The sequence below is a fragment of the Scylla paramamosain genome, chromosome 14 (genome assembly GCF_035594125.1).
Source record: "Scylla paramamosain isolate STU-SP2022 chromosome 14, ASM3559412v1, whole genome shotgun sequence".
Classification (NCBI taxonomy): Eukaryota; Metazoa; Arthropoda; class Malacostraca; order Decapoda; family Portunidae; genus Scylla; species Scylla paramamosain.
The window spans coordinates 24022423-24037553 of record NC_087164.1 but is presented as its reverse complement, the minus strand read 5'-3'; the positions used below and the strand labels follow the sequence as shown (position 1 = coordinate 24037553).

General features: G+C 33.7%; 1 protein-coding gene across 3 annotated transcripts in view; it reads left to right on the top strand.

Annotated features, from left to right (window-relative positions):
- The window catches only part of LOC135107048 (sodium channel protein 60E-like), a 264723-nt gene that overhangs the window by 142724 nt on the left and 106868 nt on the right, over positions 1 to 15131 (top strand). For all 3 annotated transcript variants that reach the window (XR_010271559.1, XM_064016638.1, XM_064016639.1), the window contains exons 21-22: positions 389 to 564; positions 3607 to 3790. Coding sequence is in view for 2 of the 3 variants with exons in the window: in XM_064016638.1 (XP_063872708.1) it covers positions 389 to 564; positions 3607 to 3790 (360 nt within the window). In the remaining variant the exon portion in view is untranslated. The remainder of the gene's footprint in view (positions 1 to 388; positions 565 to 3606; positions 3791 to 15131) is intronic.

The window sequence follows — 15131 nt, the reverse complement described above, 5'->3', positions numbered from 1 at the left end:
GCCTTAACCCTCCTCCCCCCTTTTTTTTTTAGATGGAAGATACTTTGATACAACATTAAAAAAAGCATGAGCAACTACACAGTTTTACATAATTTTGTCACATAAATCATTGTGGATTCTAATTACAAAAAAATTTCCAAGTTTTTCCATTTTTTTAATTAATCACCTCATTTTTGCAGAGAAAATGAGTTTCTATTATTTTACTACTGGTATATGTTTTTGCTTCTCTTTTACAGTTCTCTTTTAAAAAATGTAGACTAATGAGCATATTCTATACTGTCTTGTGATTTTTTAGCCAATTCACTAAAAGTATTGATTCAGTTTTATGGGTTTGTAAATGACACTGTATATGCCATGTGAATAACTTGTGATTTCTTTTTTCTCATAGAGAGTGAAGAAAGAAATACCATCTCCATTCAATAAGACTCAAAGTTGGAGTGCAGTTGTCAACTATGTAGACACTATAACAAGTGGGGTCAAGGATGATGATGACCCAAGGTTCAAACGACAAGAAATTATGGAAAAGGAACCAGCAGATTGTTTTCCAAAGAAAATTTTTAATAGGTAAGGCATCTTGATCTCTATCAATTTGTTTACTTGACCTCAAGTTTTAGATAGGAATGTTATTTTGCATGTTCAAATCCATTGCTACACATAGTTTGAAGGAAACTCTGAGATGTATTGAGATGGAGGAATACTGCCAGAAATCATAATAATTAGTAGCACTTAAACTACTGTGATCTCTTGTATTAGGAAACCCCTCCCTTGATGCTGTGATCGCATATATAATCATGAGTTTTCTGGTATTTATTTATTTTATTTTATTTTATTATTTATTTATTTATTTATTTATTTATTTATTTATTTATTTATATTTTTTATTTATTTTATTTATTTATTTATTTTTTATTTTTATTTTTTTTTTATTTTTTATTTTTTTTCTTTTCTTTGGACGCCATGTGTTCTGGCGATCATTAACAATTTAACAAGAATGTAAACGACATCTGGCAACTCATGATTTGTCAGCGGAAATACCGTGCTCTCTCTCTCTCTCTCTCTCTCTCTCTCTCTCTCTCTCTCTCTCTCTCTCTCTCTCTCTCTCTCTCTCTCTCTCTCTCTCTCTCTCTCTCTCTCTCTCTCTCTCTCTCTCTCTCTCAGCATACGCACACACACACACACACACATAACACATGGAGGAGAGACATAAAAGGAAAGGGAGTGATGATATTGGTAAAAGAGGATATTGTTCTTGAGGAAGTGGAATATGATGATGGGATGGCAGAAACTTTGAGTGTCACGATTAAGATCAAAGGAAGTGAAAAAAGGAAAGTTATTGTGATGTACGTACCACCAAAAACTAATGCATGGGAAACCAATAAATTTAAAATTATGCAACTAGAAACAAAAAATATTATAGAGGAAATGATAAGGAAAAGTAACAAAGTGCTCTTAGTAGGGGACTTCAACACTAAAGGAATTAACTGGGAGGAGATGGAAGTGAAAGAAAATATTGGGTCATGGAGCGAAGAATTTATGCAAACCATGATGGTGAATACAATGAAACTGGAGAAACAAGCCTACAAGATGCAGAGGAGAAGAACCATCACAGTTAGACTTAGTGTTAACAAAAACCTCAGAAAGTAGACCAAGTATACATTGTCTGAGTCCAATGGGAAGAAGTGATCATGTGATAATAGAAATAGTACCACAGGAAGAAAAAGTGTTGCACAGGAAATAACAATACAGGAATGGGAGACAGAACTACTTTGCAGAACTTATAAATTTTATGGAAAAATTAAATGGAAAGAGCCATTTGAAGGAAAAGTAGTGCAAGAAAAATATGATATATTTTTTTGCAAGATAGAGAGGGGGTGCAACAGTTTGTACCAAGTTATAAAGTGAAAATTGGGAAACATGAATGATGATATAATGCCAGGTGTGTAGAAGCAAAAAAGAAAAAGGACAGGACAATAAATAGTAATAAAGGATGAAAATTAAAGCAAGGAGTTACAAAAAGATATTGACAAGATACGTGCATTGAGCCAAAGATGGAAATTAGAATTTAACTCCAGAAAATGCCACATGTTGGAAATAGGGAAAAGTAGAAAGAGACCTTGATGGAATTACAAAATAGAAGAAGAAATAATGAAAAGTAATGAAGAAAAAGATTTGGGAGTAATGATCCAGGACACACTATCACCTGAAAGGCACATGAATGGAATATTCAGCTCTACATACAGCTTGTTAACAAACATTAGGGCAGTAATTAACTATATTTAGGTAAAGAAATTATGAAGAAAATTATGATATGACCTAAATTAGAATACACAGCAGTAGTTTGGGCTTCACATAGAAAAATGATATATGGAAACTGGAAAGAATACAGAGGGTAGTGACAGAGATGATACCACAGTTGAAAGACTTAAGCTATGAAGAAAAACTTGAAGAGATGGGTATACCAAAACTACAAGAGAGAAGAGAAAGAGAAGACTTGATAACAATGTACAAATTAGTAAACAGTATGAAAGAATAAACACAAATAACTTGGTACCACAGTTGGAGGAGGGAGAGGGACAGACAAGAGGGCATGGGAAGAAAATAAAGAAAAGTGATGTTCAAATTATATCAAAAAATGCAGCTTCCAATTTAGAACTATTGAAATCTGGAATGATTTGAAGGAAGAAGTGGTTACAGCAAACATTGTAGACATGTTTAAAGAGAAACTGGAAAAATGTGGTTATGGAAACAGGACAAAATGAGCTCATACCTCATACCTCAGCTAAACAAAACCTCATACTACATTATGTGCATAGAACATTTTCAACTTAGAATAACCTGTATTTTCACATTTAGCAATATCCACAGAATTTGTGTTTTACCCTGTATAAAACTCAGGAGAAACATGCACTTTGGACATCCTTACATCTCCCATTAACTTGTATATTTTCTAGAAATCATGCAGTAATGAGATAGATTACTAAGTTTGAAATAAGCAAAACCATTTTTATAAGGTGAAACAATGATCAGTTAATGAAATTGCCATCTCTTCACATCCTGCTTATGTTGATGTGTAGCATTGGATACACTTACTGTGGCAGAAACATGTGAGGGACTAACCTAAGTCACCATTTTGTATTTTTTTTCCTGGCCCCATATACAGATTGTAAAAGAGAGAGATTACCAGTTTGTTCAATGTGATGTGATCATTGGCATCAGCTCTAAACTAATTTAGTGCTAACTATAGTAAGAAATTTGAATTATATATATATATATATATATATATATATATATATATATATATATATATATATATATATATATATATATATATATATATATATATATATATTTTGGTAGTATAAACAGTGAAATGAAATACTGTAATTTTTGACGGAGAATATTGATATTGGGATTGTGTCATTAATGTATGTTATATAGGCAATTGAAAGAAAATTATTGCAATGACAGTGACTGCAAAGAAGAATTTAAAGCATCTTGAGTTTTAATTTCTAGCTACTGATGAGTAAATACCACAATATCTTGTTTGCATGTTGAGACTTTTGCTGATTTGTTACATACTGATTTCTATTTTGTATTTTATTTCAGAGTCCAGTGCTGTGCTCTTTTTACAGAGACAAGACTTTACAAGAAATGGTACCGGGTGCGACAAATGTGCCTTTACGTTGTTGACAGCCCTTACTTTGAATGGGTTGTTCTCATCCTGATTTTTGCTTCATCCGTTACCCTTTGTTTTGAAGATATTCATTTGGATTCTAAAAGAGAACTTAAGGTAAAAGTATGGCAATTATTGTATACTTTTGATAGTAACACTAGAAAAGTATATAGGCACATCAGTAGTCATGATGTTTTAAAGATAGTTTTTAATGTACAAGAAGTTAATGGGATGTTGTATAGAAGTCACTTTTGTTTAGACCAGCTGTTTTTGATGTTGTAGTTGATGGTAGACGAAGTGTTGGAATATCATACTAAACAATATATTTACACGTTTTGTTGCACTTCAACAGGAGAGACGGGTATTTATTGATATTATCTTCGTACCTTACACTTGCTTCTGAATGCCTCATGTCCTTTGCTGCTGTCTGTAACTATAGCTTGGGGGCCTTGAAACCCTTTCATTACCTGTATTGTAAACACATTTACACGCTCATCACAGCATGGAGTGTATATTCACATGTACACATACCACTGCACACAACGCACAAGATAAACTGTTTACGCACTCAGTACCATCTCTGACACAGAGTTGCAATATTTGTCATTGTTAGTCATGATGTATTATTTTATGGCACATGAAATGTGGTCATGAACAAAACAAACTTATATGTCTATGAGTCAGAGTAAAGTGCTTATTCATCTAAAGAACAAACAGTGTAACAGAAGGAAAAAATACTATATTAAACTATTAATTAGTTTACTGAATTGGGGTCTAAAGTGTATTTTAGGGCTTCTCAAATTTTGAAGGTGTTCTGCTAATCAACATGATATTGCAGTTTTTTTGTATTTCACCATCTTTATTTAGTTGAATCAGCAGCTTCCTGTGATTCACAGCAAAAGTTTTCTTTTGTCCATGACTATACCAAGCACAACCAAATACCTTTCACACTATTACATCTTCAACCAATGCATAAACATTCATTAATGATTCTCATTATATTTGAAATTTGAACTTATGTGATAAGGAAAGTGTGGGTGGTCTGTGTATATATTCTCATACCAAGTCAGCCTCCATGTGAAGGAGGAATAGCCAAGACAGACAAATACACACACACACACACACACACACACACACACACACACACACACACACACACACACACACACACACACACACACACACACACACACACAGATTTTAGAGGGAAAAAAAATTGATTGCTACCAACCACACAACCACAGTAGTGAGGTTCTCACACTAGTGGAAAGTTTGGTTGGTGGGGAAATAATCCTCAGAGCTGCTTATTGAAGGAGCAGTTTAATACTTGATCTGTGATAGCTTTACAAATTATGCTTATTTATACAGTAGACCCTTTTCTCACTATTTTTCAGCATTTGCATACCATGATTATATTATTGTAGGATAATTTTACTGGTGTCTTTCCTACAGGACATACACAACAGTATCACTCATTGGTGAGTGTTACTGTCTTTAGAAATAGCTCTAACAGAGATCTTTTTTGCCATTCATGATGTTGTATCATGAAAAATGCATTCTGATTATCAGGATACTTGAAAGAAAATATAATGTAATTAAAAAAGTAACACAACAAAAAAAACATTGAATTGGTAGGCTTTGTTGTTAGCAAGTTTATAAGAGTATAATAACCATGGAAATACTGATACAAAATAACAAGAGATGTGACATTTTGGCAGCATGCAAGATTTTGAAGACAGCTAAAGGAGGAGAGTTACTCAGGTGAAAAGCCTTCATCTCCATCCTGTTTAGTGAGGCTGTGTGAGCAGTCCCTATATATGGATTCTGTATTCCATATGAGGACAGAGAAACCCTTCATAGAATTAGCATCTCTAAGGAGGATAAAGGCTGCCAGCAGGAAAACAAGACTTAATTTAATGGAAGTTCTATAGCAAGAGGTGAAATGTGAAATTTCCAGTTGTGATTTTTACAAAAGAATAGTCATACCTGTTCAGTATAGGAAATGGGCAGTTTATTATCACTATGGAAGAGGAAATAATTGTTTAGAAGATTGTGTCAAGTAGACAGATGTAGGAATTTAGTTTTTAGGGCATAGAGTAGAACTGTCAGCATAGAAATGGATAGGCCAAAATGTTTGTTTGGCTGAGATAATTTATGAATAATGGAGAGGGAATTGGTGATAGGACAGCCCTGTGGAACACTACTGCTTATAGATTTCATAGAAGTGTGGACACCTACCACTGCAGCAACAGAACAGCTAGAAAGGCAACTTGGACAAAGGTGCAGATAGATAAATAGTGAAACTTAAAAAATTGAGTTATACCAGCTTCTACTAAAAGCATAAAATTATCAATGAATTCTTTACAAAATCAATATTGGCATTCCAAAAGCTTTCAAGCAGATGCATATTTAGAAATCTTCCTATTGAGGTTAAAGACTTCATAAAACATAAAATCAAAGTTATAAGACAGTAGTTAGGAGAATTAAAGAAATCATCCTTCTTAGAAATATGTTAAATGTAGGGAAACTTCCATCAAGAAGAAAAAATGAATGTTGATTGACAGAGCTGGAAAAGTTTGACCAGGCATAGTGTGAGGATAGGAGTACAGTTAAGCAGAACAGTAGGAGGGACTCCATCATGACCAGTAGTAACACATCCACAGGCAATGTAGAACAGCATCATCTCATATTTACCATCCAGTATAGATACTAAATTAATTTATTTATGTATATATCAACAAATATCAATAATGGGCAAAATATAATCTAGGAATAAGCTCAGGATTGTCTAATGTTAGTTGTTAACAAAGGTCTGAGAAGAGAGCTCAGCTTTGGAGGTAGAGGAGATAGCAGTGGAGCCATATGGACAAAATAGGAAAATATGAAGAAAAATTATTGGAGATATTTTTTGTCTAGATGCCATAAGTCATGAGAAAGATAAGATCTAGCAAAATTTTGATATTTTTAATTGGTGAAAGAGTTGTAAGAATATTATCATTCTGTATCTTTCCACTTGGCAGGGGTGTATTGCCAGAAGCAGCTCCTTTTCATTATATGTAGAGACTCCTTTGGAGTGATAGGACAGAATACAGAAATATGATTGTGATTGAAAGTGCCCGACATGAGAATAGTTTGACAGAATAAGCTGATGGTTTAGAATTTGAAATAAGATGAATATGGGAGTGAATCTCCAAGGTCCAGTAATACACAATAAAACATTTCTGTAGTTTCATAATATAGAGCAAAGGTATAATTTATATTCTTATAATTTTTAAAAACAGTACTACAAGAGTTGTGTGGCTGCATCCTTGATGATCTTACCTAATATTTAATAATATATTAACCATGAGGATCACTTGAAAAACTGAGATTTTGACTAGATGAGAGGCAGATTTTCCAACTGGGAGATACTCAATATTTGAATCCATGATTCAAAAAATGCCATGGATGATTTTTCAGCTTTTTCATCCATGAATCTAAGACTCAACTAGATTCTTGCAAGTCTTATTGTCTGTTGTCTACATTGTTTAAGCCCAGTGTTTTATGCTGATGAAAGTATTTGCAGTTAGTAAATTAACATAAATTCATAAATTATAAGCTATTCTGAATGGACCATAATATGCTTTAACTCACTGAGCACTTTTGATGAGATGACTTGTCATGCACTAGTCATGCCAGTGGTTCCACATCAAAATAATTTATGTATTGTGACATTATGTTCAGTTTGATTCACATATATACTGTTGTTTAAACACAATCCAGTCAAGATTTTAGCTGTTCTACAATTAAATCATGGCCTTTGTTTCCTGTTGCTTAAACGTCTTTTATTCCTTGGTTGTTTTTAGATGGTCTTACAATTACCCAAAACACCTTCATTTTCAGGGATTCTTTTTGTGGGTAGGGGGAAACACATCAGATAAAAATTTAAGTATCTATGTATTCTGTGATAAGAGTCAGAGCCTCAGATGACTAATGAAGTGCATTTTTCTTGGCGCTGTACATCTGATTACTATATGGTGGATGTTTCATGCACTTGGGACTTCAAAAATTTTCTTTATACCAGACACATTCATAATGAGATATACCATGCAAACGTACTTCATTATCATTTGACCCTTGTAACTCAATTTCAAGAATCATTTCACACTTGGACTCACTTCCTGATGGAAGATGGAGATCTTTACTTTTTCCATTTTCTTGTCTCCCTCTCAAATATCTAGTCCCTCCTTGTTTTCAGCTCTTCTGCATTTTCCAGTTTTTTTTTTCTTTTTTTTTTTTCTTTTTTTTCGTCACTGTGGTTATTATTTTACTCATGTCCATCCAGGAAGGGAATCACCACCCATGTTCCTCACCATGTGACATGTATATGTCTCCATATTTATGTTGTATGCTTCTCTGATGATAAGTTTTCTTCTCATTACCTGTCTCCATATTTATGTTGTATACTTCTCTGATGATAAGTTTTCTTGTCATTACCTGTCTTCATATTTATGTTGTTTGCTTCTCTGATGATATCTTTTCTTGTCATTACCTGTCCCCATATTTATGTTGTATGCTTCTCTGATGATAACTTTTCTTGTCATTACCTGATATGCTTTTGTAGTTCACAATAGCTACTAAGTATTGTTTCCTAACCTATTCATCTATTTGTAATTTTCATTTTTGCTCATATCAATCACACTTGCATTAAATTTTACATTTTCACTTTTCCAGTCATATACAATATTCTTTAAATTATTCTGCAGGTCTTTGTAATCTTAGTGGTTTCTTACCTGTCTGAGAATTAAGAACTTTTTGCATAATCTACTTAGCAAACATATAGACATATTAATTCCTTTGGGTATGTCATTTTTATATATTGAGAACATAACTGGAGCAAAAACTTGTCCCTGTGGTAACTCTCTAGTCCCTTTCCACCACTCTAGTTTTTCATCTCTTACCACTCATTTTTCTTAATTCTATGGACCCATTCTTCCAGTTTTGTTTCCTACAGTCTTCAAGTGCTTTCCAGCTTAACTACTAACAATCTCCTGTGTGGGATCTTGTCAGATGCTTTTTTTTCTTCTGAGTATATTAGATTTATTTCACACTTAGTAAATTTGTGATGATTGACTTCTTAAGTACAAATTATCAGAATCTCACTATCCCTTATTCTTCTAAATACTCTTTCTGTTATCTTTTTCATTATTTTCACAAACTCTACAGACTGTACTTATCAGTGAATGACACACTTCTTCTTTATTTCCATTTCATAAGTTAGTGTAATATCAGCTCTTGTCCAGTCTGAACTGTTCTTGATTTTGTGGACCATTCAGTTGTCATATGTTAGTTTGACTATTTGGTACTTGTACTTTCTCAAAATATGTGAATGCCTCATTTGGTCTTACTGCTTTTTCTCTTCCAGATCCTTCTTCTACATATCCATCTTTTTCCTCTCATCTTGCAGTCATATATGTACATACACAAAGTTAGGCCACTGCAGACACAAGGGGGAGGCTCCATTAATGGTCCATGCTAGACACAATTTGTGTTAATTATAAATTAAAGTAATGGCAGAAAACTACTTTGGTTCCAACATGGCTGAGACAGGCCCCTCCAAAAAAAAAAAAAAATTATGCATGTAACTTAAGATAACAAATACATAGGAGCTCATAAAATCTGAAAAGGATAATGAATAAAAATTGGTACAATACAATAAAAGTCATTAAATAAACTAAGCCATTGTTTACATACACAGCTAATGAACATTTACTGTTGATATCACCTCATATCACTTATATATACTTTATATCTCTGGCTAAATCATTTTCTTATTGACTTAAGATTTGTTAACACCATTCAATGCTTATTCTGACCTTAGATTACCAATGCAGTACAGTACAGTACTCCAACAATTGCTGAAAAAACACACCAAGCCATTGTTTATGCATAGCTGATGAATCTTCTACAGTTGGTGTTCACACTCTCTCTCTTTGCTATTTGGGTAGAAAGCTATGGCCTTCATCATTAAATGCAAATGATAAACAGTAGTTTTCTAATGGTGCAAGCAGAGGCAACCTCACTGTTGCAGGTTATGAGAGAATTGCTCATTTGCTAAGTACACAAATGCAGGTCAGTCACCAAACTGACATCACTGCTGGCTGGTGATGGGGGTGGCAGTGGCAGCAGAAGCCCACTCCCTCCCCACAATCAGTTACTAAGCTACCATCACTACATGTGGTGAGAGTGACAGCAACAGCAGTGCTTCATTATATATATATATATATATATATATATATATATATATATATATATATATATATATATATATATATATATATATATGTGTGTGTGTGTGTGTGTGTGTGTATACAAGGAGTGTTTAATTTTGTTCTCAGCCTAACTAAGAGGGAGCAAAAATAGACCAAAGGTTCACTCAACTTAAAATTTTCATTTTTCAATGTAATTGCTTTTGACTGTGATACACTTCTTCAGTCTTGTCTTCAACTGTGACAGTCCATCCCTGAAGAATGGTGGGGTGAATCCCTTAAAACCTCCTTGATCTCCTCGTCATTAGCATAAGAGACACCCTGCAGCTACTTCTTCAGGTGTGGGAAAGGTAAAAGTCAGAGGGTGCCAGATCAAGGGAATAAGAAGGATGGGGCAAGAATTCAAAGCCACAGGACACCACTTTGTTCATGACCACCACACTTTTGTGCACAGGAGCATTGCCCAACAAGAGAAGAAAGCATCGGGTCACTTTCCCTTGGCGTTTCTCAAGCAGAAGCTTGCCAAGCTTCCCCAGTAGATCAGCAGAGTATGGTCCATCAATGGTGCAACCATGAACCAAGAAGTCCATGAGGAGGATTCCTTCAGGGTCCCAGACCACCATCACCATGACCTTCCAGGATGACTTTATGACCTTGAATTTTTGTGGGGCCAGAGAGAAGGGATGCTTCATTACTTAACTTTGGCTTTGGTTTCAGGATCAAAGTGAGGAACCCACATTTCATCCAGGGTTACATTTTGGGTCATGGATCCCTCTGGATCAGTTCTCAGGAGAGTCAACATTTCCATTGAAATCATTATCTAGTTCCTCTTCTGCTCAGGCATCAGCATTCTTGGGCCCCATCAGGCAAACACCTTGGAAATTTTGAGGTGATTGTTCAAGATGGTAACAAAAGATCTGTTAGTGATCTCCAGTTGAGAAGCAATGTATTGCACTGGAATTTGGCAATTATTCATGACCATGCCCTCCTTGGTGACTGCAGTTGACAGCCCGCCACTTCAGGGTCATCCTGACCCAAGTCGTGGTCCTAATTGAGGAAAGCAGCCCAAATTTTGACAGTGGAACAGAATATGGCACTGTCCTGTAGTGCTGTCATCTCCTCATGAATCAGCTGTGGCATTTTGCCTTCAATCATGGAAAATTTTATCACAGCCCACTGTTCAGCTTCACTCATTATGCTGGAAGGCGCCATCCTTACTCACAAAAAGTCACCGTTGAACTGTATAAAAAATGTTGGGAGGTGCCAGCCCATGCATTACTTGCTGAAACATGTACGTACAAACATGATCCAGCCACGTGAAGCTCTTGTCTCCCCTTTTTCTGTGTTAGGCCGAGAGTTCATCGAACAACCCTTGTATATAATTCAGATTCTTTTAAGAAACACAATAAGTTTAAATTTACTTACTTCATGGTGATATAGAGCGCCTTTTTAAGAAACACAATAAGTTTAAATTTACTTAGTGGTAATATAGAGGGCCTGAGCTACACACATGTGATCTTGTGTCTGTACCTGTATTTATCTAGTTTTCCCTTTAGTTAATGTAGCTTTTCTTGTATCTGTCAACTCTCTTTTAGTTTATTCAGAGTATCTATATTTTCATGGGAGAAGCTGTATTTTTATTGTCATTCAAATATTTCCCTTTCAATAACTTTTCTTTTCTTTCAAATATCCAACCTGTTTTTTTTATGAAAATGACAATAACTGGTTCATACATGTATTTTTCACATAAAATATTTAAGAGTTATTTTTATGCATGTGGGCTGAAGTTGATCAAATCTTTGCACATTTTTGGTTCTGTCCATATATATATATATATAATATATATATATATATATATATATATATATATATATATATATATATATATATATATATATATATATATATATATATATATATATATATATATATATATATCACTCATTGATAACCTTTGGTAGACATGTTTAAGTTTCAAAATAATTTTGATGCCATAAAATTAGATATGTTTGTGATTTCTATATTACTTCCTCTTTGAACATACATATGTAGTACTTGTATCACTAGAGTGTGGGATTCTTTCATCCTCTACATTTCTTATTCTCTGTCAATATCTACTTTGCAAATTGCATATCCCTACTCATATATACCTACAATATTGCCTAGAATAATCTTCCCTCTACATTCAATCTATTATATTCTTTGCTCATTACTACTTGCAGTGCATAAGTGCATGCATGTATGACTTGTTATTTTTACACACACACACACACACACACACACACACACACACACACACACACACACACACACAAAAGTTGTATTTTTTTATGTCATTTGAACATCCACTCTTCTTTATTTTCTTCCCATGCCCCCTCATCCATCTCTCTCCCTCCTCCATCCTCCATGTCTGTGTCATTTACTAACATAGTAAACAATATAGAAAGAATAGATGGGAATTACTTGGTACCACAGATGGAGGAGGGAGAGGGATGGATGAGGGGGCCATGGGAAGAAAAATAAAGAAGAATGGATATTCAAGCGACATCAAGAAATACAGCTTCCCATATCGAACTATTGAAATCTGGAATTATTTGCAGGAAGAGGTGGTTGTAGCAAACAGTGTACACATGTTTAAAGAGACTGGATAAATATGGTTATGGAGACAGGACAAAATGAACTTTGGCTTGTGCCCTGTACAACACAACTAAGTAAATACACACACACACACATTTACATACCTCTCAATAACATGAGTACTTTTCCACTTCTGCCATGCACTGTATGTGCTTTCTTTATTTATTTTGTATATATATATATATATATATATATATATATATATATATATATATATATATATATATATATATATATATATATATATATATATATATATATATATATATATGGTTTTCTTTTTTTTTTTTTTTTAGAGAGAGAGAGAGAGAGAGAGAGAGAGAGAGAGAGAGAGAGAGAGAGAGAGAGAGAGAGAGAGAGAATTACATCATGAGTTAACTATAAATAGTTGGGTGTTCCCTATCCATAATAGGCCTCTACCAAAGTGGAACATGGCATGCATACCTAGTCCTGTGGTCATATCCACAAGCAGCCCATTGGCTATGATACATTTTACTGTATCAATCAATGGAATGTTGATTCAGCCCCATAATGCTGTCATCTACATGCTACACACATGTTCATAAAACAAATTCTTATTTACTGATCAAAAGCTTAGATGTTGTAGGTATTAATAAGTCTGGAAGTAATTTAATTCTAACCTGAGCAAAGTCAAATTGAGTTAACTATAAACAAAGTCATCATGAGTTAACTATAAATAGTTGGGTGTTCCCGATCCACAATAGGCCTCTACCAAAGTGGAACATGGCATGCGTACCTTGTCCTGTGGTCATAACCACAAACAGATACATTTTACTGTATCAATCACTGGAATGTTGATTCAGCCCCATAATGCTGTCATCTACATGCTACACACATGTTCATAAAACAAATTCTCATTCACTGATCAAAAGCTTAGATGTTGTAGGTATTAACAAGTCTGGAAATAATTTAATTCTAACCTGAGCAAAGTCAAATTATTTTATGTATTGTAGATTATATTTTGTCCACTTCAGTGCTAATGATTATGTTTCCTACTCTAAATAACAGATATTTTTCTTACCATCTTGTGATTTGCACCTGGTTCAGCATTATGCCGTAAAATCATATTGGTCTTCATATCTGCATATTACTTCTTTGAGCAGTTATGATTGAGATTTTTTTTTTTTTTTTTTTTTTTTATAGTTCTCGAAACTAATTTGTTGTATGTATATAACAAGGGACTCCAGGGTTAGTCATGAACAATTTCTACTTTTACTGTAGTGGAGGAAGGAAAGGGTGATTTTGCCAAAGATGAAAAAGCTATCCTTGCAGCAGAGTACTAATGAAATTGCAAGTAGATATCATAAATATATACTGAAATACAAGTAATTGTAAGCAAACATTTTCTACATATGTTTTTTATTTTATTTTATTTTTTTTTTATTTAGGTATTGAAAATATATTGCTGGCATAGTCTACTGAATCAGTCATAAACTGATTGAACATGAGCAATCAAGACAGTAATCAAAATTCAGATTCAAAAATATGTGAAACCACACTGATTCCCTGATCAGTGTTAGGGTAGCACTAGTCACAGATAGCTTTGAACAGGAAAATTTAACTTCAACTTATCATGCTGCATCCATGGTATTCCAACATTAAAGAATCAAAAGATAGTCAGTGCCTGGAATGGTTTTCATGCTAACAGCATATGTGCAGTGTTATGAGTGCCAAAAATCTTTCAAAAATTTATAAAACTTAGAGGGATATGAAACAAAGAACATGTTAGGCTATTATAAATAGCATTATTTGCATATGCTATAAGCACAACACATCTTGGTACTGTTTTCTTTAAGTACAGATGTGCAAAACTAGTTTATGGGTTATAAGTATATAAATATGTAGTAAATACTCAAATATTGCCTTGTTGATATGTGCAGAACTCGAAAAAAAAAAAAAATATGTGCACTGTGTGTGTACAAAGGCTATTTTTCATATGAAAATGCATGGATGTTCACATTATCTTGTGGAGAAGAATGTTCTCTCACAGATACTTTAAAATGAACTTTAAATAATGAAAGAAATTTTAATGAATAAATACATGAATAAAATAAATGAAAATCATGAATGGCTTTGTTTATCCTCAGCAGTCAAACCAAGGCTGACTTCAATATTTTAGTTAATAAATAGCCATTGCTCATAACTTCATTATATTGTAAATAAGGTTCAAGAATTTTGGTTTCATGTGTAGATTAATAATTAATTTGAATTTAAGAGCAGAATATGGATTCTCCATCCACTGTTTTATCCACCAAAGAATGGTTAAGTGCAAAGTCACCAGTCTCCTGAAGTTCATTAACAACAATACTTACCCATGGATCTTGAGTGAAAGTGTTCATTACCTCCAGGCACACTGCTATCTGGAACTAGTGTACTTGCTAGTCAACAGGAATTTATGTCATGGTATAACAGACTGCTGTTGGTTTACAATAATGATACACGATTATCCTTAAATAGATACTTTTCAGTGTTTACTGTCAAATTAAGATATAAAAGTTTATAATGATTATCATCAAATGTATCTATTTCTTGATTTTATGAAAACTTGTATA